Here is a 25200-nt window from a genome sequence, read left to right on the forward strand (position 1 = left end):
AAACACACACACACGTTTAGTAGTGAGATTAACTACATTCTGTACAAAGCATTACAAACAGAAAGTTAGACACAAAATGCATATAATAAAAACAGTAGCAGCATCGGTGGAAGTGTAAGTTGGATTATCATAGTTTAGTATTTCAGGGCGGACAAAGAGAGGCTGATGGCTGATGCAAGAAGAGATGTTTTGAGTTTACTTGTGAATGAGAAGACTGAGGTAGCCTCTCAAATCTGGGTAGGAAGACTTCTATTAGGGAACATGAACCTTTGACTTGTAATGATGTGATCGAAGAGATTCCCCACTGCCCCCAAGACACATGTAGGAAATCCCCCGGCCTCCAGCGCTGCAGCTCAGCGATGCTGCAAAGTTCATCCACAAGAGTGAACACCAAGCTGTGAAGATAAACACTGTAATTAAACAAACAGGAAGTGAGCGACACGTGGAGGAGGTGGAAGCAAGGCTGCGGGTCGTTTAGCTGGAGTCTGCAGTGAGACCACGCTGTTCATCGTTACAAGAGGAATACATCTCTCTCAACTTCAGTGCAACTCTACGTACCTTCTATTTGTGACGTCTAATTTAAAGGTTAAAAAAATTGCAATGACTAAAGAAACTAATAGCCGGGTCTAAAATGGCATCAAGCTACATTTGGTGAAGAGCACATTTTGACTTGTTAAGCACTCAAAACTCAAAGTTTAGGTCTTGATGACTTGATCCCACCTCTGGTTGTTTGTGCGTTCATATGAAGCTTCTGCTATCATTTCAACGTGCCCGACGTGAAACACCCAAAGTGTTTGGATTTAGAGATTTCAAAAGGACAAAATGAGCAACAGTGCCGCCCGGATAGTGTAGTGTAAGAGTGTAAGAAGTAAACACTGTCCTAATGCTCCACTTCTTACCGTGGTTAGCCAACAGAGAGAAGCTTAACTACTTAATACTGGGAGCCCCTGGCTAACTGGTCGGGTCCTTCCTTAGCTTCTGTCTACAACAAAGGGCCGCCAGGACGAGAGCAAACACTGGAAATCATACACCTGTCTGCGAGCAGAGCTGAGCTTCTTAAATCCAATCCTTCAATGCTGAATAAATTAATACATACACACACAAGCAAAAACACTATATTCAGATTTAGAGCAGTGTGAGCAGAATGCTGCAAATTCTGCGTATTGGCTTTACGATATGAGGCACTGTGTATTTGAAGCATTCCTGGAAGGCTATGTGGACCAGACTGGCGGACTGGCCAGTGATGAGTAACAGCTTACCGCAAAGGGAAGAAGGGCCGGTGTGTGGGCTGCATGGGTGGGTTGTCTGTGTGTGTGTGTAATCATGTGTACATACATGTGTTAGGAGAGCTGACAACAGCTTTCCTTTCACTTCATTCAGAATATGAATCAAAGCTGTTTCATCTGACGTTTCTGGCCCTAAAAATGTCTTCGAGTGGCAAAGCACAGTATCAGTGAGGTCACAGTGACATAGGCAAATCCTCCATCAGACGTCAGAGTTTCGGAGCAGAGAGAAAGGCAAGAGAGGTGGTCTCAGAGAAGAGACAAGGACTTTCATTCAGCGACTCCATGTGTCCTTATAGTGCCGTCTTTCAACGTGCACTTCTCACTCTTTCACTTCAGCTGCACAGCTTTGGACTGGATGTCGTCCTTTACTCCAGAGAGAAGCAAAAGAAGAAACACATTATCAATAAAACATTTGTATTATTTAACCACAAGTTTCACCGACTGAATCTAAAAGTGTGAGTATGAGTCCATACTGCACATATCACTGCAATCAACGCTTGTTTTCCACCTCAAAGGCAGCTATTAGTCCTGGCATTGCATGGTGGTGAGAGATGGACAGCCAGCACACGGACACGCAGCCTTATTACACTGAGAGAGAGAGCGCAGAGCAATGATAAGACCCGGCCTTTACAAGGACTGATAAATTAGGACACACACACACACACACACACACACACACACACACACACACACACACACACACACATACACGTATTTGTGAGATATTTGTTTTAGTGCCAAGCCCAAATGTTCAACCTTTATCATGAAAGTTCATTAAAGCCGAAAGGTCAGATTAAAACTAGTTTCAATACCTGGATGTTATCCAGTTTACACACTTGAAACATCTAGTTCAACATACTTTCATTCATAATATTCTGTGACAGCTGTGTAATACAAGGTGACATTCCTATGCAAATGGTGAAGCCAATATTAAACTCACTGCAGAAGTGTCTACGTGTGTGAGTCTCGGATGCTCTGTTACAAGGCAACAGTGTTCTTTCTCTCTCTACCCCCGGTGGTTTATCCATCCGTCTGTGGATGTGACTTAGCACAGAAGTTGCTGGCCCGTGTTTACCATGCAGTCCCACACCCACTCTCCTCACATTGTCCTTCCTGTTGTCCGAAGCCAGCTCAGGCAGGTGGGATCAGCACCCATTATGTTCTTTAAGACTTGTGCACACAAACAACCAGTAAACTGTAGGGAAGAGAACTTGCTAAGCAGATACTCATGACACATATGAAGACACACACATGCAAGCAGATGCACATGAGTGCTTGTAATCCACACAGCAAATAAAAAAAGATTTAGTTTGCATGTTCCGCTATGTGACTGTGTCTCTCTGGGTGCTCCAGTGTAATGTGTTTCACAGATATGTAATTTAGTTGGACAGAATGCATCTCTGTTACTGTGATCGTCTGGTTACCTGACAGGGTAAACACTATGAATAGATACATAAATACACATTGATTTTCTGTCAACACACAACAGGGAGACATCATCTTTAATGTTATCTGTACAGATTGAGAGTAGATTTAACATGAAAAGATGTGGCACCGAATGTGTGTTTACATTGACAGTGAATGCAGACCCTTACACCCATCTAGTGGTCACTAGAACAACTGCAGTTACTGACATCGCCTGTCGTCAATGCAAAGCAGATGCCGCATTCTTTCTACAACATGTATTTTTGACTGGTGCCCTTAGAGACTGGACAAAACAAAATGAACATCTGTGCAAAAAAATGCAAAACTTCCGTCTACATCAACCAGCCCCTCTCTGTTGCCGTATCAGCAATAAAGACAACAGCATGAGTTTCATCACTAAGATTGAAGACTGCGTTAGTTATTAAACAGGTGTTCATACTATTATTACACCTATGCCCTGTGTTAGCACTACTGCAGAGCTGAATACAACTATATGATCATAAGTATAAGAGTTATATTAAAAGCCAGAATCAGGGATCAGGTCATTGTCACAAAGTTAGACGGAAGATTTGTTAAAAACAAAATTGAGCTTATCTAATAATTTTGGTTGGTAAAGACTGTATCTCTAAACTGCAATCAGAACCTCAAGACATGATAATATAACCATCTTACATTTTTGTCTGACCATTGACAATCAGCAAGTGGCTCTGGGGGATCAAATAATTCAGGTTTGAGGAAGTGTATGCAAATTATTTAAATGCAGGGCTTCCAACTGTGAATCAAAAATAAAATCAGCCCTCATCCAAGTAAAATCTCTATGCCCCTTGTGATCAGATAACACAGTATAGAGTGTGTGTAAACACCACTATTGCTTTCATGAATGAAGCATGTTGCAGCATGATTAATTGCCAGGTTAACCATGGACTTGAACAAAACAGGGCAGCAATAGACCTTCAAATAGTTGCTTAGTCAAGGAAAACTAGTAGTTTCCTCTGAAATACAACAATAGTAGGCCTATTTATTTATCTAGTAACAGTATAATAGTAGTATAATGTAGTATCATTACTATTACTTTAAACACTCCACTACAGCAGAGGTCAGCATGCACTTTCGATGTTGTTTCGCAACCCTGCACTAATGTACAATGAAGAAGAAGGGCGGAACTAATGTATCACTTCTGGTTTTCTGCCGGTTAATAAAACTGGTGCACTGGCGGTTTGCTTCAAAACATTATGGCGTCGAGAAGAACATCAACAGCGCCAAGTAGTTTTAAAAGTGCCTCCACCGACACTAAAAGGTAGTCGTACTTGTCGTCGTATATTTGTGTTGTGTAATTCGCAGCTTTATGTTTATGTTTATGTTTTATTTGAGTGGAATTTAAAGTAGAGAAGACCCTGTCAGTCTAAGATGCTTTGGTATAACACGCCAACGCTAAGTTACTACGTTATATTATTATACTTAGCAACAACTTCTCCTTTTCAAACTGCTGGACTAGACATAAGTAGGCTGTAAAAGCATATACATGTACACTGATTATGTTCTTGTGAATTGTAACAATAAAGTAAGTTATCGGTAGCTGTTAGCTAACATTATAGCTTAGCTTCCGGTTTAGCTCGTTTTCAAAAATAAAAATAGTCAACCGTTATTTTGTAAATTGTGCTGTAATTTCTACATTACCTAATTTGACTGCTGCTTTTATTGTTTGTTTGTTTTCAGCTCTAAAAGTGGGAGCAATGCTATTAAAGCCACCGCCTGTGGAACTGGGACGAAAAGTGTTAAAAGTAAGTATTCGCATAGGTTCAAGTTGTTAGTTTTAGTAGTGCTGCTGTCACTTATCAGACCTGACATACCTTAGTAAACCTCATGTCATAAATTCCCTTAAATTCCTTTCCTAGTGTTTTAAAACTCTTTCCAAAGTTCCTCTACAAAGATTACCGTGTGCATGTGACGTCACGCTTATTTTCTAACCCGGAAGTCAGCCATGTTGGATGTATACACAACCAAGACTGTGGCCGTTCACGTGTGAGTTGCTGCAACGCTTCGTAATTTTCTTTGTATTGAAACATCTAAGATTAAAAGAAAATGCCAATCGTGTGCGCAGTGTATAATTGTGGTAATAACGCTACTCGTGACCCAGAGAAACGGTTCTTTAGATTTCCTAAAATCATCAAAAACAATGATCCACAAAAGAGGGATGAACTGCTGTCTACCGAACGCCGTAAGCTGGTTTAGCAACATAACTCGTGAGGATTTAACAGAAGGAAAAGCACAATTCACCCGTGTGCGTGTGGCGTCCACTTTATATCTGATAAGAGCTCATGCTAAAGCTATGTTTTCAATGTTTACGTTAAACATTTGTGCTTATGATATACCCGAACACTGTAAGACCTTACTTCTCCACATTGCTGACCGGTAAATAAGGCACTTTCTTTACATGTGATGGCAGCCGATTGCTCTTTTCTTCTGTGCATGTTTTTGTTTTGCTTATTCTTGAGCCTACTTCACTTGCGAAAAGCAAAGCACCAATGTGAGAACATGCTTCGCTTAATCCAGCCATACAATCACAGTGTGCGAGGATAACATCGCCGCTCTTCTCACTCACAAACCACAGCTTGAGCGGTGTATCTCGAGCTCTGTGAGAGTGATTTACACGGGCATGGACGAGCACCCTGTCATCTTTCACTGGTTTGGTAAGAAGACTACCAACCCAGCCAGAAACAAAGACATTATAAGCATCTAAGCTCTTGTATGCCTTCATTTGTGCGTTGGTTGCCCACGACATTTGTAGCACAAGGTAGTTCACAATATCCGGATATTCAATTGACGGTAATGAATCTAAATCCTCAATATAATCTGACAGCTTTAGCGTGTACGGGCCTTTGACTTTTTCTCTGAATCTTGCCTTTGCAGAGGACTCCAGAGAGTCAGAATACTTTGAAGAAGTCAGAGTTGTTGTTGTTCGCTTTAGACGCCATTGTTGATTTGTTTTCCAACCAACATGGCGTCGCACGCATACGTCACACAGTTTTGTCACGTGTTTGCACACTATCTGTGACACTCCAACCTAAAATCAGCTTGAATTGTGTTGATTATAATATCCCATTAATGAGAAGATGTCACAGCATAAAATATTTCTGTAATATAATATTTGTATTTTGTGTCCACCATATGCTCAATATGTTCAATAACTGATATTATTGACTGCTTTGTACTGTCATCGTCAAAGCTTTATAGTATTCAATATCTCAAATGGCTTCGCAAGACAGTGGCTGTAAATGTGCTCATCTTGACTGACTGGCTATTTTTGGAAATTATGGAATTCTTAAGCAGAACTTTTCTTTTTTGAAGGAAATGTGTACCCGAGTATATCAGTAATATGAGACATGCACAGTGTTTAATTTAGGATTAACTAAACTCAATTAATTTCTTTTATCAATTTAGCAAGTGGGACGACTGTCAAGTCTCGATATTTGCAGTCTGCAGAGAAGTCATCTCTTTCAAAGGTAGTGCTATTTTTCTTAATGTTTTTTTTCTTTTCAGCTGTTTCGCTCATGCTAATCCTACGTTAGGTATTGTTACTTGGGTTATGCACCTAAGATGCCAATATTCTGAGACATTTTTAAATGATTAGTTAAGTTCTGCCTCCCTTGTGTTTATGCAATTCTGTCTGTTGTCATCACAATTTTGATGTTACGCATTTGTATTTCATCACTTCCCTTTAACCATTTGCAGAGTAACTCACTGACCAATGACTCCATTGCTGTGCCGCTGAGGCCTTCCTCACCTAAACCCGGTGGTGTCAAACCACCAAGACGCTCAATGGCCCAACAGCCTCTAGCAACATGTAAGTACTTCCTATGGTGATGACATAATTCATAATAGATAAGTACATTTCTAATTTTAGCAATGTGGATTTAAATCAAATGAGTATGGTAATTGTAGAATGTCCTTGGAGCAATGATGTTAACTTCCAAGTATTGAAATGTGTGAAATACGGATTAAAAATACCATTTTAAATAACTTATTTCTCCTGAGTTATTATTGAGTCTGTAACTAAATGAGGGCTATGAATAATTATTGTATATGTTCATGTTATCTTCCTCACAGCGACGATGTCATGTGAAACTGAGCCTTCATTGCTTGGGAGAAGTATTCTGCAGTCCACTTTCTCAGATGGACACTGCTTTCTACCAAATTTTGATATTTCAGTCATTAAAGGTAAACTGATTTACACTCTTAAAATGTTGGAAGTTATTTACAAATGAGAGAGAATGAGTGTTACAGTAACGGTGTTTTCTATCTCTCTTAGAAAAAACAATGTTGAAAAATGCAGCAGAGCCAGAAAGAAATCCAGAGATTGAGAAGAGGATCATTGAGATGCAAACATTCCTTCTGGCCTACCTCACAGCTAAGGTGAGTGAGTCTAACATAGTACATCACATTACAGCTCATTTAGCGTAGGTGTATCTGATATGTATATACGTGTATCTGATATGCTGCTTTCAATGCTGCTTTCAATGCATCCGTTTTGTTAAATTAGTGTACAATTTTAAATAAAACACTATCATCCAGGCAGTTTTGAGTGACCTGTGTTCTGTGGGGAATAAACATCTTGTCAGAGTCCCATGCCATGACTGATCTGGCCCGGTCTCTTTGATCTTTGATTTAAGATGGAGAGCAACACCGCGAAGCTCAATGCCGAGGCAGAGGCGAGGATCATGCAGGAGATGGAGGAAGAAGAGGCGCTGTATAATGAGGTCCAGGAGAAGAAGCGTCACTACCTCCTCATGGAGAAGGACAGGCTGGTGAATGAGCGGCTCGATTTACAGGTCAGGAAATTCTGCTTTGTAATGACCTTTTTTATAAAAAAAATTATAAATGTAGTGCGTCTTTAAATATAGTTTAGTCGTTATCGCATGTTGAAATAGTGAAAGAAGAACATAAATTGCCTTTTTATTTTCTAGTGTCATTGCTCACGATTGTAGTGACGGACATAATGTGAACAGCAACAAACTTGTAGCTCGAAAAAATATAACACAAAAACTGAGACGTTTATCACCACAGACACTACTCCGTTATGTCTCTGCTGATTAACAATGGGTGATCAAAGCAGCCGGAGTGTAGCTGGTTTACACGTGTTATAGAATTTGTATTTGTAAAAACAAAGTGTGTGTGTGTGTGTGTGTGATGATCTGAGTACATGGTTCTCACCTTACTACTATTATCATTTTCCATCAGATCGCTGCTCTGACTCCTGTGGCACAAACGGCCAAGCAGTTCACAAATCACTACAAGTCTTTCGCCACAGCTGTTGACACCACCCGGCATGAGCTCCCAGTGAAGAACTTCTACATCGACGGGGACAGAAGAGAATTTCTAGGTTACTACGTTTTACGATCTTTTAATTATTTTATGCACCCTAACCAGTGTGTGCTCCTGTAAACACCAAATGACTTATGTTGCATATATTGTGCAGGAACTAATGATATATTTTATTATAATCATATCAACCTGTACCTACCTATTTTAGATAAAGCTGAAGCTTGCCTGAAGGAGAGTGAGAAGTTGTTGATGGAGTGCACAGAGGGAGATCAGAAGGACAACAGCACTTCTCTAGCGTGCCTAAGGGACATGATCACGACATCTAAGGACATCAGTCAGCAGCTGTCAGGGTAGGCACACGTATATTCCACAATGCAGGATACGTGGAAGTCACTTACGTTTTTGGTCTTATTAATTTAATATTATCTGTGATGACTAGTAATGGACAAATCAATGTTCTAATCTGTCTTATTAGCTGCAATATACCAACAATGTCAAACAGACTTCAGCAAATCAGGACTGCGTATAAAAACATAGTACAAAGTGTTAAAGCTATGGTATGGTTTGAAGGAATTATTCCACATTTCATATGCAAGTCATTTATTAATTAATTTTTTAGCAGCGAACTGTATGCTACCTGCGTACAGGGAACGCTACAAACTAATTCAGTTTCTTTCGGTGGAATTACTAATGTATGTATGTAGGTATGTATGTAGGTATGTATGTAGGTATGTATGTATGTATGTATTTAGTAACATTACGGCTTAACAAGAATGAAGCTATTTCCAAAGGAGTTGGTTAGTGAAAGGTGCTTTTAACCTTCCCACTAACTTCCTTTGTGACACTGAAAACTCTGGCTTTAGGCGCAACATACACCCTCTGGTTGCACTTGTACTCAAACATTTTTTCCATTTTTAGTACGTTTTCAGAGCTACTGGAGCTGTCATCATTGGTCTGTCGCCATACAATCCATGTCCAGCAGGCCACGGAGGAAGAACAGCTTGGCCCTGCAAAAACCCACAAGCTCTTCTGCCCCAAACCATGAAGGATACCACACAGCATGGGATACACTGTACATGCACATTGGATACCCCTCAACCCCAGATTTGAACCCGGATTGCATGTATTTGTACTTTTTGTGTCTTGTTTTTATGTATACTGTCTGTCTGATTACCTTTGCAGATGTATTATGATATTGTAAATGTTGACTAATGACTGATACTGTTTTATAGATGGAATATTGTTAATAAATACAACAAAAAATCAAATTTAACAGTTAACATGGGGTTACCAATGAGAAGCATCAACATGCAAAAAGAGGGTATTGCAGTTTAATGTGTACAGCTGCAAAAAAATATCTAAAAATATCTGAGTCTTGCTTCTGGGTAAACTAATACGTGCGCATAATTGTAACAGAAGGCAAGACTATTTAAAAATCTTAACTTTAAATTCACGTTGATTTAATTATTTAATTTAGAAGCAGCGTTAAGTTTTAAGAAAGTTATCTATCCCCAGTGTGTACCTCTTGTGTTTTACAGTTAAATTTAATATAACAGGTTTGCTTTACACATGTCTGAACATGGTGAGATAATATGTATAATTTATAAACAAAAGATCCAGCTGCCTTAAACGATCGGCGTCTAATTCCGGATGTGACGTCACATGAAAACAACGTTTTTATTGGCTGATGCTGGAAAGTGACGACCGGTCTTTTCCAAAGGACCAATGAACCGCAGGAGAGCGCCTCGTCGCATGTGAGTACATGCATTTTATTTCACATATATTTAGGATTTCGTAATAAAAATAGCATCTAAAACCAAGTTTTACTATTGTATGTTGACTGTTTGCTTCGTGTAACTTACTTATTGTTCGTAAAAAGAAACTATTCACGCGACTTCTTTCGTTTGTAGCTAGCTAACTGTCGTAGCTAACTGAGTAAATGACTAACGTCAGTCATTTACTCAGTTAGCTACGACAATGTACAGCTACCAGTCAGATATAATGGTTACCAGCTACTAACTGGTGAATCATTGTTGTTTGCCTTTGTTACATTTTGCAATTTTATTATTCAGCGAACAAAGATTAACATCTCAGGTAGAGCTAGCATGACAGCAATGCTAGTTCAGGTTTTGTTTTTAATTTAAGAAGGATTTAATTAATTTAACGTTAAGATTGGAAGAACAACATGAAGCTAAGTTAAACCCGGACTTTACTCAATAGGTTGTACATGCAGAAGATGATTGTGAGACATAACTGTCTCTTGATGTGTCAATGACCTACAAAGTAAAAGAAATGGAGGTTAAAATAAGCTAACAGACTTTAAGATGACTAACTTAAATATAAATATAAAGGAAACAATGTAACCATACCAACAGAACTTACTATAGTTAAACATAGCTGATATGTGCAGATTAAGGCCACCACCAGGATGTAACAACTGTTTTTGTTTACCGGCCAAATGGTTAATGTTCAAATGTTAACAGCCACTCAATAGATGAGCATTGTTTTTTTAAAAGTCTGGTGCGTAATGCAAATCTACTAGCCACTTACATGTTGGTAAAACTGTACCCTGGCCACAACACAAGCAGATCTTCTGTGTGCTTATTGTACATTTTCAACCAACCTGTGTCTGTCAAGCAGCTCTCTCTCTCAGAGGAGGGATGCACCTGGGGGAGGAGAATGGAGACTGAGGAATGATGAGCAATGGCGAGGCCAAGGCAAAGCACAGGTGAGAGAGGTAGAGGAGGATGACAGACGTGAGCAGCATGGGAATGAAAACGTGCCCAGGGGGACCTGCCAGACCATGTGCCCTGCTCATGAGCTGCGGAACCGTGAGCTGCAAAACTGTCTTCACCGCTATGAGTTGTTGGCAGGCACAGAAAGAGATCGACGCCCCAGGGGAGACCCCTTGCGTGCTGTCAAAGAGTATTCCAGACCAGCAGCTGGAAAAGACTCGACAAACCCCACTGACCTCCGTCCACCTGCTGTGTTGCTGAAAACTGTTTGTTACCTTATTGATGACATCGCTGCCTCCCGTCAGCTGCATCCTTGGACTGAGGTAGGAAGTAGTGTTTTCACTTTTCACTCTTAGTTTGGTCAAGAAAAACTAACTTGTGTATTTTAAGGGAATTGTTTATTCTCTAAGAATTGGAACTTCTGGCCTCCCCTGATTCTGATATGGCTAATTTGTTACTAGCCCAGTAAGAACACACATTGAAGAGGCAATCTTTAATTAAAAACTCTTCACAACACACATTAACATAAATGTGACTTGTCTTCCAGGTGTACAGCTTTGCCTTTGATCGGCTGCGTGGCGTGAAGCAGGACATGATCATCCAGCGGGTGTCTGGGTTGAACTGTGCGGCCATTTTAGAGCCGACGGTGCGTTTCCTCATCTATGCCTCTTTTCGGCTCTGTGGTGAGTCCCTGCGGCTCTACGACCCGCGCATTAACGACACGCACCTACAGGAGAACCTGAGCTGGCTGTTGGATTGCTACGCAACTGGAACAGGACCGCATCCCAACCAGGAAGAGTTCCAAGCCCTCGGTCTGCTTTACAACTTGGGTTAGTCAATGTTTGATTGTTTAATACACGCTTTTGCTTTGATGTATTTGCATGCATGTTTAAGCATCAGTAGCTCTTTCTGCGCTCGGCAGATAAAAAGAAATCCGGCTTTTGACTGATTTATTTTTAAGGCTGGTCACCTCTTTTATTAGGATAGTTTGTTCATTACTTGCGTTTTTTTCTTCTCGTGTCTCCAGGTTCAGCTCGTGCCACGCAGCACATCATGGAGCTCCCTAAGCGGCTCCGCAGCTCTCCTGCCGTCACACTCGCTCTTTCCATCAACCGAGCTTTTCTGGAGCGAAACCCCGTACGTTTGCTCCGACTGGCTCGGAGGTTGAACTTCCTACAGAGCTGTGCTCTGCACCGTCACCTGGTGTCATGTCGTAGAGATCTGGTGCTAATCTACAGCCACGGATACAGCAGCCGCAACTGTCGCTTTCCTCTTGACGGACTGGCTCAACTCTTGTCCTTAGACACGTCACTCGCAGCCCGACTCTGTCAGGCGTATGGGGTGGAGGTTAACCGGGACAACCAATTGGTTTTCTCCAAGGCTGCTTTCACTGAGCCTGAACAAGAGAAACTGCACTGCAAACTGTATCACAACATCGTGTCAGAGAACCAGAGAGACCACCGTGTTGGGAACATCATTCACGGATGCACTTGAGACAAATAAAACGAGAAAATCAATAATGCAATTAATGTGACGCTTGATTGGTATCCACAGGAAATCTTCTTTTGCGCCCCTCCCTCCACAAGGAGATCAGTGGCACTGGCAGGGACTTCAAGTCTAGTCTAAGGACACTTCAGTGGCTTAACACACATAATTATTTGACTTGAGCCTTGGGGCTTCTTTCTAAGACACATGTTCAACATCAGGGTCAGGACTTTTGTTGAGCTCAGGGTCTGCAAAGCTCCACCTGAGAGGCTGAACTCAGAGAAAAGTTCCCTCAGCTCCACCTGAGAGGCTGAACTCAGAGAAAAGTTCCCTCAGCGCCACCTGAGAGGCTGAACTCAGAGAAAAGTTCCCTCAGCTCCACCTGAGAGGCTGAACTCAGAGAAAAGTTCCCTCAGCGCCACCTGAGAGGCTGAACTCAGAGAAAAGTTCCCTCTTGATTGTGGAGGTGATGTTTTCAACCTGATCATTCACTTGGTGCCTGATTTTACTTTTAAGATGTGAATTACTTTTGTATTGTTACTCTTTACTGGTTATGTTGCTAATGTTTAAATGTATGCCATCATGTGTTTTTGTGAATCATTTCAGAAAGTGTTAATGTGTTCTTATCAATGCAGTACCTCAGACGTATTTAAATAAAGTACCTAAAAGAGAAATGACTTGTTCCTTCATTTGAACTCTTGAGACTTGACTGTATCTAAGCTTGTTTACCACTTGAGGGCAGCAGATATCTAAAGAGGGCATCTCCAACTCCCAACAAGTACAACAAATAAGTAACTCAAATGTTGGTAATCCTTCTTGGAGTGTTTTTTGCTTTGTGCTTTTTTTTTTTTTGTGTAAAACTGTTTTCCAGTTTAACCGTCTCGTGACTCTCCAACGCAAAAATAAAGTAGTTGCAGCAGGTAAATCTCCTGAGTGAACTGAAGTAGAAGTATGTGAAATGTGCAGGTAATGTCTCGTGCTTTAAACAGCAGGCTCCGTGCTGCTCCTTACACTGGGCTCAGTCATGCTCTCGCAGCACAGACGTGAGAGGAGCTATTGAAGTGAATGAAGTGCAGCCTGACGCCGATCGCCTCCTGACTCGCTGCTGCAGGAGGGAAAGAGTTCACCAGGAATAATCCGGGAAGCAATAGTTGCACGGATTTCACATGTGAAACATTTCTTTACAGTGACATTTCTGCTCTGTGAAGTGGGAGGACGCTTACAATTTGTAATGCTGAAATATGAGAGAACGGAACCGGGGCGGGTGAAGGCACATGGGAGAGGACTGTCCGTGCACTCGGGGCTCTAAAGGGAAGGAGAAAAAAAAAAAAAACACGGATTTGCTTGGAACTGGTGGGATGATTATAAAAAGTTGATCTTGGGTTCCGGATGAAGCTCTGCACACCAACCACGCCAACCAACCTCAATGGATAGAAGGAGTGAGAGAGCTGCAGACTCGGACTGTTATTTCATTTAACTTCTCATCAGAGTTGGAAGATCCCAAACTCCTTCAGAGGGGGAGAGCCGAGGATCCAACATGTTGCGGTGGTCTTTGACAGCTTTGAGTCTTTCATGGACTTTGTTCATGTGCAACGTGAGCAGAAGTTATGCACAAGAAAGACAGTAAGTTGCATGTGTTGTCTTTTGAAGTGTGGTGCAGTGCTTTGAACTCACTACGAGCATTTCCTCTCGAGGCTACAGAGATTCAGATGTAGCCTCCAACGTTTCAAATGAAATGGATAAAGTGGTAATAGCAACATTAGCCTGACGTTTTTAGTTAGAAATATGTGCAGCAAACATCTTGATCATGTACTTGTAATGTTTACTGCCTGATCAAACTGTCCTAATGTGTCATATTGTTTCTGGATATGTGAGCATTACACATGATGACTGTGTACTATCACAACAACGTGCCATTCATGTTTTTTGTTTGTTTTGTTTTTCATTCACTGCAGAGAGCAGTCACACACGGGGATATATAGAGACGAGTTTGTTGTGATGGCTGGATTATATGCATGTTTTGGGGAGGTTTTCTCTTGCCAATTAAGATAATGACCAATATTTAAATATGTGGGTTTGTCAGTAGCTTATTTAATTCAGTTTATGCCTCCAGACCCAAAGGCAACATGGGTAAAATTGACTTGTGTGTCTTTGATTGGGAGATTAATCCTGACCTTGAGAGTTGTGTTAATAGTATAGAGTTGTAAACAAGTCTTCCAGGTAGTCCAGTGGGGAGGCATTGAGTGCAGCTCTATGTAGTGAATTAACAAAAGTGCTGACAAATGCATGCTTGATCTTAAATCTTAATTAAGCAAAAGGCTAAGAACATAAAACCATGTGACTGAACTGAAAAGAACTGGTAAAGACTTCACCGACAACACAGAATACAAATCCTTCTCAGGCACTGACCAGCTCTCAGCTGAGGACAAAAGTTGGGCAAAACAATGAGAACTTGAGCACCTCGAGCCATGTGACTGAAATAAGCGAGGTCTCCACCACCTGATCCGGGCTCATCCAAGAGCTGGTTAAACTCACTGTAGATCAAACGCGCAGAGTCAATTTCCTCGTATTATCTTCCTTCTCCCGAAGCCTTATTTTCCAGGGGATTTTCTCATGACTTTCTCTCTCAGGAACTGCAGTTGCCTCCGGCTGTAATGCTGTAGTGCTGTAATGCCAACCACCTGATCCCTCTCTCAGGCATGCAATTGGGTTTGTGCTCAAGGCTTTGCTCACTCCTAATTTGTGTGATCTTCAGTTAAGTTTTCAGCGGGTGAGTGGGCCCATTTGCTAGTTGGAAGACTGAAAAAAAAAACAAGGAGATATTCATACATACATACATAGTCTGCCACATGCGGGTGGCAAAGTTAAATTGGGGTTGGGTCGTCTTTTCTCAAACGAAGTAATCCCTAAAGGACCACTCTACTGATTTATAGTTATAGTTATACAGGACCATGCGTACAAGAGCACCTAAAGTTGGCGCTTTGTGTCTAGAAAAGCGCTTTACAAGTAAAATGTATTATATCTTACCTGAGTAATATAGTCCCTCAGCACCAGGTGTCATATTCTTTCATCCAAATAAAACTTAAATTGGGCTTTTTTCCCCCCCCGGACTGTTGATAAGCATCAAAGAATGACCTTTGCTCTGTGACCTCAGTGACAGGCTCCTTCCCTCAATTAAATGTCAGAGCGACTGTGTGGAATCTCAGTCGTTATTTTTCAAAACAGACGCCAAGGTTCTGTCAGAGGTGCCAGACCACCCAAAGAGAACACTGGAGCAGAAAGCTCATTGGCCGACAGGTACCGTGTCCCTGGTAACCATTGCAATTAAACCTGATCTCGCTGCACAAATCCATGTGGAATGTCCCTGTTTGTATGTGTGTTTTGTTGTGTGTGTGCGTGCATGTGGGTCAGGGAGAAAGCGAAAAACAAATCTGAATTTATGCTCAGTTCACCTGTAGGAATTCTTCCAAGATAACACCATAACTGGTGGTAGAAGTGCAATTCATTGTTCATATGCGGCATGTCCTCCCCATGTCTCTCTGACCTCTACTTTATCTCCTGCCTACATCTCTCCCTCTGCTTTTCCTCCTCCTCTGTGCACTCTTACGTCCTCTGCTCCCCTTCCACCTCACCTCCCTCCCTCCTCTTTATCGGTCTGCTCTCCTGATCTTCTGATCTTCTCACAGGGGTTATCTGGTCGCTGCACCCTCGGTGTTTCGAGCAGGCGTAGAAGAGAGCGTGAGCGTTACCATCTTTAGCGCAAAAGCAGAAACACGCGTCCAGGTGCAGCTGACGGTGAAGGGACAGACGGTCGCCCACAGCCACGGCTCGCTGCTCGGTGAGGACAAAGCTAAGGTTACACTGGCACAATGCATCACCTTTTTAGAGGGAGAACCTGCACCAACAGGTCGAGCTATGAGACACTATCTTTGTGTGATTGATTCAGAGGGATGTAGAGATCACACAGGCAGACGTGCTGAAGAACACAGCTATGGTTTTTCATAGACATCTTTGATTGGAGGCATCAGTTCCACCCGTCCCACCAGACACTTGGTGTATACAGTGTGTGATTTGTTTGACAGCAGCATTAATAGATGGTGTTTGCTCCACCTCAGAGTGGCACAGAGACGGGCTGCAGCTGGAGTTCCTGCTAACCCCAACCCCAGTCGAGCAGCGCTCACGACTACTGGATATTATTAGTAGTACACACATGTTTGCACAGATTTCTGAGAACTGAGATGTACGTATATGAAAATGCTCTTAAAAACATCCCACATTAAAACATCTCATTGTTTCTATTTTAGACAAAGGCACCATCAAACTAAAGGTGAGTCTGACTGTGTTAAACGTGTCCTTCAGTAACACGCATGCTGCTTTCCAGAGATGTTTAAAGTGCACAGTGCTGCTTAGCGGTGACAGCTGCACAGTAGTGAGATCCTCTTGTCCGCTGTGTGCACATTCCTCAGGCAACATGCAAATCAACACTAACATTATTTGTAATGCAACATCTGTCTCCGCTCATTCATTGGGAATAAGGTAACAGCCTCAATATAATATGCAACAGCTGTTGACGTGCATGTATGGTCCGCCGCCCCCGAAGGCTGGAATAGATCAATCTAGTATACACAACTCGATTCTTCCCCTCTGTCTCTCTCTCTCTCCCCTCCCTGTAACCTCCACCCTCATTCTCGTGAAATACAGTCATGTGTAGTGTGCTGTGTTATAGCTTGGCATGTTCCTCTGCTGTTTTAAATGTAGTTATTTTGTTATGCTGTGGCTTTTTTTGCTCCGTAAAAATATATAACAAATCTGGAATCGAGGTGAATTTTGTGCAGCGAGTAAACATTTCAATCCTTCCCCCATTGACCTAATTCACTTTTGGTAAATCCAGCCCTGATCGTGTGTGTGTGTGTGTGTGTGTGTGTGTGTGTGTGCGTGCGTGTGTGCCACCAGGTTCCCTCTGGGCTAAGAGGCCAGGCCCACCTGAAGGTGTGGGGGAACCGTCACCTCACAGAGGGAGGCTACATCTTCCACAACTACACCACCGTCACAGTGGAGAGCAAGGGCACAGCTGTCTTCATCCAGACTGACAAGCCCGTCTACAAACCCAAACATAAAGGTTCCCTCATAGTGCACCTGGTAGTTCCTCAGTTAATCACTGCGCAGCAAGGCAGAGAGTTCAGGCTCGCTCTCTAGTCATACAATCTGATGCTGCGTTCAGTCTGAAGTGATCATGTGATCCTGTCAGGTGTTAGGATGTAGCATTCTAACCCTTCAAATGAATGCAATCAACACCATTTTAGAATTTGGTCCACATTAATGTTAATGTTCATAAATGTATTCATGTTAAAAAAGATGCAGACCTGCTGTATTTTTTACAATCTATGGTTTCTTTTTGTTGCCTTTAGTGTTCATCAATGTCTACACAGTCACCCCCGACCTGAGGCCGGTGAATGACAAGGTAATTAAAAGTTTATATCTAAAGGAAATAAAGTTGCACATTGCAGACGTTACACACACGTCTCATGGCAACCAGGGAAACAAACACGTAAAGAATTGAGTAGGATCTGTGATAAAATATGTATTATACAATTGATACATTCACCTTTTAACCGTATCACTTATAATAACTATAACATTTAGCACGATCATACTTCTGTAATCTGTAACTGCTGGAATCAACAGGAGAAACCTGGTCTGCCGTGAGTGCAGAGCAACGTACAGTTGCCTCTTCATTTCTCTTGGAATGTTAGAAATGGCTCCACATATACTGTGCGACTGTGCAGACAGACGCTTTATTGATGTTTGCAGCTATAAAGGTCTGCTGCTGGTACGGGGCAACACTCACTTTCACAGATGGATGATTGTTGGATAAGGAATGAGCGTGGAGACGCAGTTGAGAAGAGGTTTAGGATCCTCTTTACACTTTGGATCTAATTCATAATGTCTTGTTTTTGTCTTTCTCTCTCTTTTCATTTTTCTTCCTGCAGATTGAGGCGTATGTTTTGGTGAGTGGAGGCTGACGGGACCACCCAGGGGACAGTGGCAATTTTAGTTCCCAGCCCGGTGGGAGATTACAGAGCAGAAGTCAGGGCAGCTCACCTAGATAACAGGGTGCTCTTTGGAACAGTACGAGGATAAACAACATGAAAGGAACCTCTTCTCCTCTCGGCTCTTGGTTCTGTCTTTATCAGTCCCCCCCCCCACACACACACTCTGTGTCTCCCTCTCCCGCACTTACTGACCTCACTCATTTATTGTCTCTCTTCCCAGAGTTTTTTGTAGGGCAAATAACAAGCTGCTGCTTCACAAGAAGCTTAGGGAAGCCCGTGCATGACTTCTAGCTACCGACAAACACATAGATGTTTCTTCTTTTACTGCTCTCTTACCGCACCCGAGGAAAAGTTGTAAAAAGTATTTTTTTGTGGTCTGAGACACGAGCCATGTCTGAACTTCTCCTTTCTGCTGTCAGGATCCGAGAGGATCCAGGATGGTCCAGTGGAAAAGTCTCAAATCTATCTGCTGTGGTGAGCCACGTCTTCTGTAATGCATTTGCACCGTCATTGCAGCAGCCTATAGATTTTGTAATGTTTTTTTTACTAAAGTGATGAAGTTTCTACTGTTTTGGGACACGTGTGGTTAATGAAGCACGCAGGCGTTGAAGGTGTTGACTGCATTTCTGTGTCCTGTAGGCGTCGTGAACATGAGCTTCCCTCTGTCTGACCAGCCTGTGTTTGGAGAGTGGTTTGTCTTCGTGGAGGTGCAGGGCCACACCTATAACAAGTCGTTTGAAGTGCAGAAATATGGTGAGACCCTGAATGCACCAGAGAGTCATATTTTAGAGGAGATTGCCCTTTTTGGTCCTTTTTTTCTTTGTGGCGTAAATGAAACTTTAAAAAGTCCATTTACTGTTTCAGGCTTGACTTCTTTAGAGACGCACAATGACTGTTGTTATTTTATGCAGATAATATAGAGGCATAAAACGTATGAAACTGAAGTAATACTCTGTCTCCTGCCTCTCAGTGATGCCCAAGTTTGAGTTGATGATTGATCCGCCACGCTACATCCGGGATCTGAGCTCATGCGAGCAAGCTACTGTCAGAGCCAAGTAAGTCTCATCCTCGAATATATCAAACTGTGGCGACATACTGTAGGTCCTTTTATATCTATTTATTATCTATTTTCTATATATAATTGTGTATCACGACATCTGTATGTTCATCACGCTTCCATAGAAAGATGATGAGTGATCATATTGAGCTTTAGTCTCTGGTGTCACTGACCTCGGCTGCCTTGGAGACGCAGAGATCTGACATGTCAACGTTGTGCAGGTACACCTTTGGGAAACCAGTGACGGGGAAGTTGACGGTGAACATGACAGTGAATGGAGTGGGCTACTACCGTCATGAGATGGGACATCCTGTCATCAAAAACATGGAGGTCAGTTTATTTCTTCCCCTGTCAACAGATATCTTCATACTGTTTATAAATGCAAACACATTGAAGGCTGGTGTTGAAACACCTTGTTACGTGTGCTGTCTGAATGTATTATTATCATACAGTACATTATAATGATTATTATGGGTGAGTTAAACTCTGGGACTAGAATTATGTTCCACACCAGATCGCTCCTCTCCTCTTCTCAGATCAAAGGCTCTGCAAACTTCAGCCTGTGTGTCAAAGACATGATGCCCGTGGAGGTAGCCGATCACTTCAGGGGCACCGTGAGCATCTGGGCGTCAGTGACCAGCGTAGACGGGAGCAGGCAAACCACGTTTGACGATTCAACACCCGTCCACAAACAGCTCATCGACATCAAGTACTCCAAGGACACGCGCAAGCAGTTCAAGCCTGGTCTGCCTTACAAGGGGAAGGTGAGGCAGCGAAACGTAGCGTCTGAGACTCTCCACGCACAACTGCCGTGTGTAGGAAAGGCGAGGCATTTTTATTTACACAAGGCCATTCAAAGTGCTTTACAGGGGCTTCGAAACATATGAAATATATCAAACATTACGTTTAAAAGACAATAAAACAAAAAGCGAGAACAAGCAAAAGAAGTAGTTAAAGATTGGAAAGAAATTGCATTTAAAAAAGTAAACAATAAAGTTTTACGCCCTGATTCAAATGAGCTGACAGTTTCAGCAGACCTCAGCAACTAGTTCCACAGCTGGGGAGCACAGAAACTAAAAGGTGCTTCTCTTCGCTGGGTTTTCCAGGGGACAGTGAACCTGTCCCAGATGACCTGAGAGGTATAAATGCTTCGTAACGCACAAGTAAATCAAAGATGTATTCATGCCCGGGAATATTTATTGCTGTACTACCACATACGGTGTTAAAGAAAACATAAACAGCTTTAATATTTGTCAGCTTGTAACTATAGATACATGAATTGGTTGTATATTTACCCTGTTTTGCTTTTTGTATCTCCTTACCAACTCTTTGTTGACTCTCTCCCTGGAGATCGAGGTGACCTACCCCGATGGGAGCCCAGCTGATGGAGTGAGGGTGCGTGTCAAGGCAGAGCTGACGCCCAAGGACAACGTCTACACCAGCGAGCTGATCTCCAAGGACGGCCAGGCCACCTTTGAGATCCCCTCCATCCCTACTGCTGCCCAGTATGTCTGGCTCGAGGTCAGTGGTTGTAGTCGCAGCAGTTTCTACTGTGAGGTGATATAAACAGGGTGAAGGGAGAAGGTCATTTAAAGCAAAACATTTGTTTTGGCGTAGACAAAGGTGACGTCCATCGACGACAGGACAGTAGGAGACCAGTACCTGCCCAGCTACCTGTCCATCAGCAGCTGGTACTCTCCCAGCAGGTGTCACATCCAGATTCAGAGCCCCAGCGCTCCACTCAAGGTCAGTGCTGCCTTCAATGTGGACTGTCAAAGTTGGAAAAATGAGTTGTGTATCCTGGGTTTATTTATTTTCACTATGTCAATGTATATTTATAACGCATCTGTGATCACCTTAGTGAACAGATGTGTGATGTTTGTGAAATGTCTCAATGTCAAAAAAGTAAACCAGTAAAAACAAATGTTTGTTTATTTATATATATGTATTTAATACATCATAATTTCAGCGTATTTGCATCTTTGTGTGCGCACAGGTCGGCCAAGAGGCAGAAGTTGCTTTCAAATCCACCTGTCCCTGTAACTTCACCCTACACTACGAGGTGGCATCCAGGGGGAACATCATCCTGTCCGGCCAGCAACCTGCCAACCTGACGGCCTCGCACCGAGGGAAACGGGCGACAGTCACCTTTGACAAGAACATTCGCACCACCCTGCTGCCTCCTTCGGCCTCTGGTAAGAAGCATTTCAGTTTTAGTTTTTTAGTTTGCTCGTAGTAGCAGTCCATCACTTTACGACTGTGACGCAGTGTCCCAGCATCTTTATCACAGATGTCTTTAACGTCACTCACCCGCTTTGCCGTCACTCTTCCAGGCGTTGCAGGCTCCTCCTCCTCCCAGGCCGAGCTGGACAGCTGCGTGTCGTATCTGCGTTTCCCTGTTAGCCACAGCATGGCACCTCTCAGCCGTCTGCTGGTCTACTACGTGAGGGAGAACGGCGAAGGCGTCACCGACAGTCTGCAAATCTCCATCGAGCCCGACTTTGAGAACCAGGTTTGTTATTACCTTGAAACGTATCTTCAATATCCATGTGTTTTTTATTTAAATAGCCTGCTAACATTTGAAGTGTATCTGTGTTTTCATTGGTTGATTATTATAAGATCATCCTTTTATCAGTCGGGCAATCAGCCCAGGGAATTTATGAGAGTCAAACTGAATAAAAAACAGATTTAAAATGCAACTTTGTGTTCATTAGAACAACAACCTACTTCTAAGGTTAAAAGGGTGCAATGTTTTCACGTTTAAATTCCTAGCTTTACAGGTCACACATAGGAAATGTAAATGTCTGGACCCTCTGCACTTTGTTCAAATCTTAATTTAATATGTCTGGTGTAAGGCCGTATTGCCTGCTTTCTCCTTACCCCTAACTCTTTATTACTCCATATTAACACACATGATAACTTGGGGTAAGTTCCCACACATGTATGGTGATTTAGTTATTATAGAATTAGCTTTATTGTGCAATAATTAATAAAAAAACCTGGAAAAAGTCTGTATACATTTGGGAGCAGGGTCCAAGTATCCACGCTCTGCACAGTGTAATGTCTGTAAACAAACAGCTGTGTTGGCCTGGGAGAGCTCCACAGTTCCTGCCTGCATTAGGTGGAGTTAACTCCCTGAAGTATTTACAGCTCCCTGGTATGCCATTACAACACTCAGTGTGTGTGTGTGTGTGTGTGTGAGCGTGGGTGTGTGTACATGGTGCGTGCGTGTGTGCTGGAGGAGGGGGTTGTGAGGGCATGATGAGACAGAGGCCACGCAGGCCGCAGGCAGATGAGCGGGGTCGTGACAGCAGAGGATGACAGGTTACAGAGTGGTGAAAGGAGGGCAGCGGAACCGATTAACGGGGCTAATTTGTGACTGCGCGCTGCTGCTGCTAAAAAAAAATTGTTTTGATGTGTGAAAGTTTATGGCCGACTCTCACCATCTCCTCCCTCCTCTCTTCGCCTGTAGTTTTCCACTCTCTGTCCTTTTGTGCTTCTTCACCACATCTTCCAGTTTAACGCTGCACCACTGATACCCGTCTGCTGCGTGTGATGCACACGTCGCTGCTTAAGAACCAACATGCAACACTGCCAACTAGTGCTGAAGCATGTCGTCGGTTATTTCATTAGAAGATCAACAGTAACTTTAATGGTTTGTGTCATTTATCAGTGTCGGCTGCAGCGAACTAAACTAACCAACTCTTAGTTGCAATGTTCATTTTGTGGTTTGTGTGCAGGTGTCTGTTTCTCTGTCAGCTAATGAGTCGTTGCCCGGAGACCCCGTGACCCTGCACGTCAGAGCAGAAAAGGGCTCGTGTGTGTGTGTGGCCGCTGTGGATAAGAGTCTTTATCTGTTAAAGCCTGACTTCCAGCTCAGTCCAGACAAGGTGTTCACTCATATTTCATGATCATTTTGTCTTCAAATGTGACTGGATCTTTTTATTAAGTGAATGTGTTTCCTCCGGCCAGGTGTTCAAACAGCTGGCAGACTTCGACGTCTCGGATGCTTTCGGCATTCCTAAAGACGACGGGCACTTCTGGTGGCCCGGGCTGTCGTCGAAGAGACGCAGGCGCTCCTCTGTGTTCCCATGGCACTGGGACATCACCAAGGACGCACGCTTCGCCTTCTCAGTGAGAACACACACTTAAGTTAAAGAGTCCACAGTGATGGTACAGGGACTCAAATAGTCACCTGTGTGTGTGTGTGTGTGTGTGTGTGTGTGTGTGTGTGTTTTATTTCTCTGTTGAACACAGGAAACAGGGCTGGTTGTGATGACAGATATGGTGAGTTTAAACCACCGGCAGAGTGGAGGCATGTACACAGACGAGGCCGTTCCCGCCTTCCAGCCGCACACCTCCACCTTAGTGGCTGCCGTGCACTCTCGACCCACAACCAGGTAAAGGACCTGCCATGGAGAGAGCAGAGGCCGACTCTGGACGTCAACTAACCACTGTGAAAATGTTTCGTCCGATTCTGTGGCACAGACTCAGCTGGTCCCTGTAACCATTAAGGGTCCCCGTGTTTGATTTTTAAATGACTTATTCTCTTATCTTTAATGCTGCATGACAGAAGAAACAAGTTATGGATGAAAATCTACTGTGATCTTTGACGGGGACCACACACTCGCTTAAAAACAAGTCAAGCAAACCCATGTGCGAGCAATAATCGCTTAATGCGCTCTAGATATGTGTTGTAGTAACACACACATGTCGGTGTTTTTCTCAAAGTCTCCAAAATGAGTAATGTAACAAGAAAGAGATAAACATGACAGAAGAAATTAGTTCTGTTGTTTGTCCATATTTTATGTCTGCATTCCTGACTGTCACGAACACTTCTCCTTCTCGTGATGGACATTAAACACATGACGTGACTTAGAGATTGTCAGTGTGGAATTCTGAATAATACATTTTTCCAGTTATGGTGTTGTTTTATTGTGAGCAGCTGAAACCTTTTATTGATGTCAGCTTGTGTTTTGGTTGCAGAGCAGAGAAGCGTAGGCGTACATTTTTCCCAGAGACCTGGGTGTGGCACTGCCTCAACGTCAGGTATTTAAATCTTTGTGTAAATATTTCACTTGTGTGTGTGTGTGTGTGTGTGTGTGTGTGTGTGTGTATTACATGCCTGTGGCTAATCAGGTGCACCAGATTGTCTATACTTATATGGGATTTAGTCACAATCTAAAGCACTTAGGAGAGTAGAGAAATGAAGTGGAGAGGGGAAGAGAGGAGCAAACATACAACAACAGACAGGAGACAAAAGGAAAGAAACATTCATAAGAGGGGATGAGACAGGAAGCAACATACAGGTAAGAAAGGAGAGGGGGACGTAGACGAGAAGAGGAGAGATGGACGTGAGAAGAGAGAGGAAAGGTGCGAGTGAAGCCTGAAGTTCCATCACTCCCGCAGCGTCCAGCACTTCCTCCCTCTGGGTGTGAATGTGCCTCATTTAAATTGGGCGATCTTGGAACGGACTGTCACTTTCTCAACAGCTCCTTTCATTCATTTTCAGCCAATATAAATGAACTGGCCATAGATTTCCATACGCTTGATTCCTTTGGATGGGACTTCAACTCTGCCTAATTTCCTGCAAACTCCAAAGCTCTGATTTCCCTTTTAAAAAGTCTTATTAAAGTAAATTTCTTTGGGAAACTTTGATCAAAAGGAAGGGCGTGCATGGAGTTGTTCAGGTTTATTATGCCCTGCGACAGTTTGCCAACGCCAACATTAAATATGCAGTGCCAATAATGAGCTCAGTCCATTTCATCCACAGAAACAGATCGGGTCAACACCTGACTGTCCCCCACCCCGATCCCTTTTACAGTGTTTGCTGTACT

The 25200-nt window shown here is 42.8% G+C and overlaps 3 protein-coding genes across 3 annotated transcripts in view; all 3 read left to right on the forward strand.

The window, feature by feature from the left end:
* Nucleotides 1–3869: 3869 nt before the first annotated feature.
* Nucleotides 3870–9306, forward strand: haus8 (HAUS augmin like complex subunit 8). The gene is made up of 10 exons (XM_029430425.1): nt 3870–4008; nt 4428–4492; nt 6153–6214; nt 6444–6555; nt 6819–6929; nt 7021–7124; nt 7382–7540; nt 7950–8091; nt 8242–8383; nt 8952–9306. Exons 1-10 carry the CDS (start codon nt 3944–3946, stop codon nt 9076–9078), a joined length of 1089 nt encoding a protein of 362 aa, XP_029286285.1. The 5' UTR covers nt 3870–3943; the 3' UTR covers nt 9079–9306.
* A 405-nt stretch (nt 9307–9711) lies between these two features.
* sac3d1 (SAC3 domain containing 1) lies at nt 9712–12293 on the forward strand. The gene is given in 5 exon segments (XM_029430427.1): nt 9712–9741; nt 9744–9787; nt 10674–11091; nt 11316–11598; nt 11796–12293. Coding segments are annotated over 5 exon segments (1233 nt in total). The 5' UTR covers nt 9712–9720; the 3' UTR covers nt 12263–12293.
* A 1037-nt stretch (nt 12294–13330) lies between these two features.
* Nucleotides 13331–25200, forward strand: part of cpamd8 (C3 and PZP like alpha-2-macroglobulin domain containing 8) — a 38854-nt gene continuing 26984 nt past the window's right edge. The window contains exons 1-19 of the mRNA XM_029430314.1: nt 13331–13876; nt 15940–16091; nt 16558–16580; nt 17207–17372; nt 17662–17714; nt 18244–18261; nt 18726–18780; nt 18946–19059; nt 19277–19361; nt 19585–19693; nt 19900–20127; nt 20714–20884; nt 20981–21109; nt 21360–21558; nt 21697–21875; nt 23104–23253; nt 23336–23497; nt 23621–23763; nt 24350–24412. Of these exons, the coding sequence (XP_029286174.1) occupies nt 13791–13876; nt 15940–16091; nt 16558–16580; nt 17207–17372; nt 17662–17714; nt 18244–18261; nt 18726–18780; nt 18946–19059; nt 19277–19361; nt 19585–19693; nt 19900–20127; nt 20714–20884; nt 20981–21109; nt 21360–21558; nt 21697–21875; nt 23104–23253; nt 23336–23497; nt 23621–23763; nt 24350–24412 (2285 nt within the window). The 5' untranslated portion in view covers nt 13331–13790. The remainder of the gene's footprint in view (nt 13877–15939; nt 16092–16557; nt 16581–17206; nt 17373–17661; nt 17715–18243; nt 18262–18725; nt 18781–18945; nt 19060–19276; nt 19362–19584; nt 19694–19899; nt 20128–20713; nt 20885–20980; nt 21110–21359; nt 21559–21696; nt 21876–23103; nt 23254–23335; nt 23498–23620; nt 23764–24349; nt 24413–25200) is intronic.

The sequence above is a fragment of the Cottoperca gobio genome, chromosome 4 (assembly GCF_900634415.1).
Source record: "Cottoperca gobio chromosome 4, fCotGob3.1, whole genome shotgun sequence".
Classification (NCBI taxonomy): Eukaryota; Metazoa; Chordata; class Actinopteri; order Perciformes; family Bovichtidae; genus Cottoperca; species Cottoperca gobio.

What these genes read in the sequence shown, in the direction of transcription:
- haus8 (XM_029430425.1), top strand. Translation starts at nt 3,944, where the DNA reads ATGGCGTCGAGAAGAACATCAACAGCGCCAAGTAGTTTTAAAAGTGCC. An exon ending in GCCTCCACCGACACTAAAAG is followed by an intron (nt 4,009 to 4,427) that starts GTAGTCGTACTT and finishes GTTTGTTTTCAG; the next exon opens with CTCTAAAAGTGGGAGCAATG. An exon ending in TGGCCTACCTCACAGCTAAG is followed by an intron (nt 7,125 to 7,381) that starts GTGAGTGAGTCT and finishes CTTTGATTTAAG; the next exon opens with ATGGAGAGCAACACCGCGAA.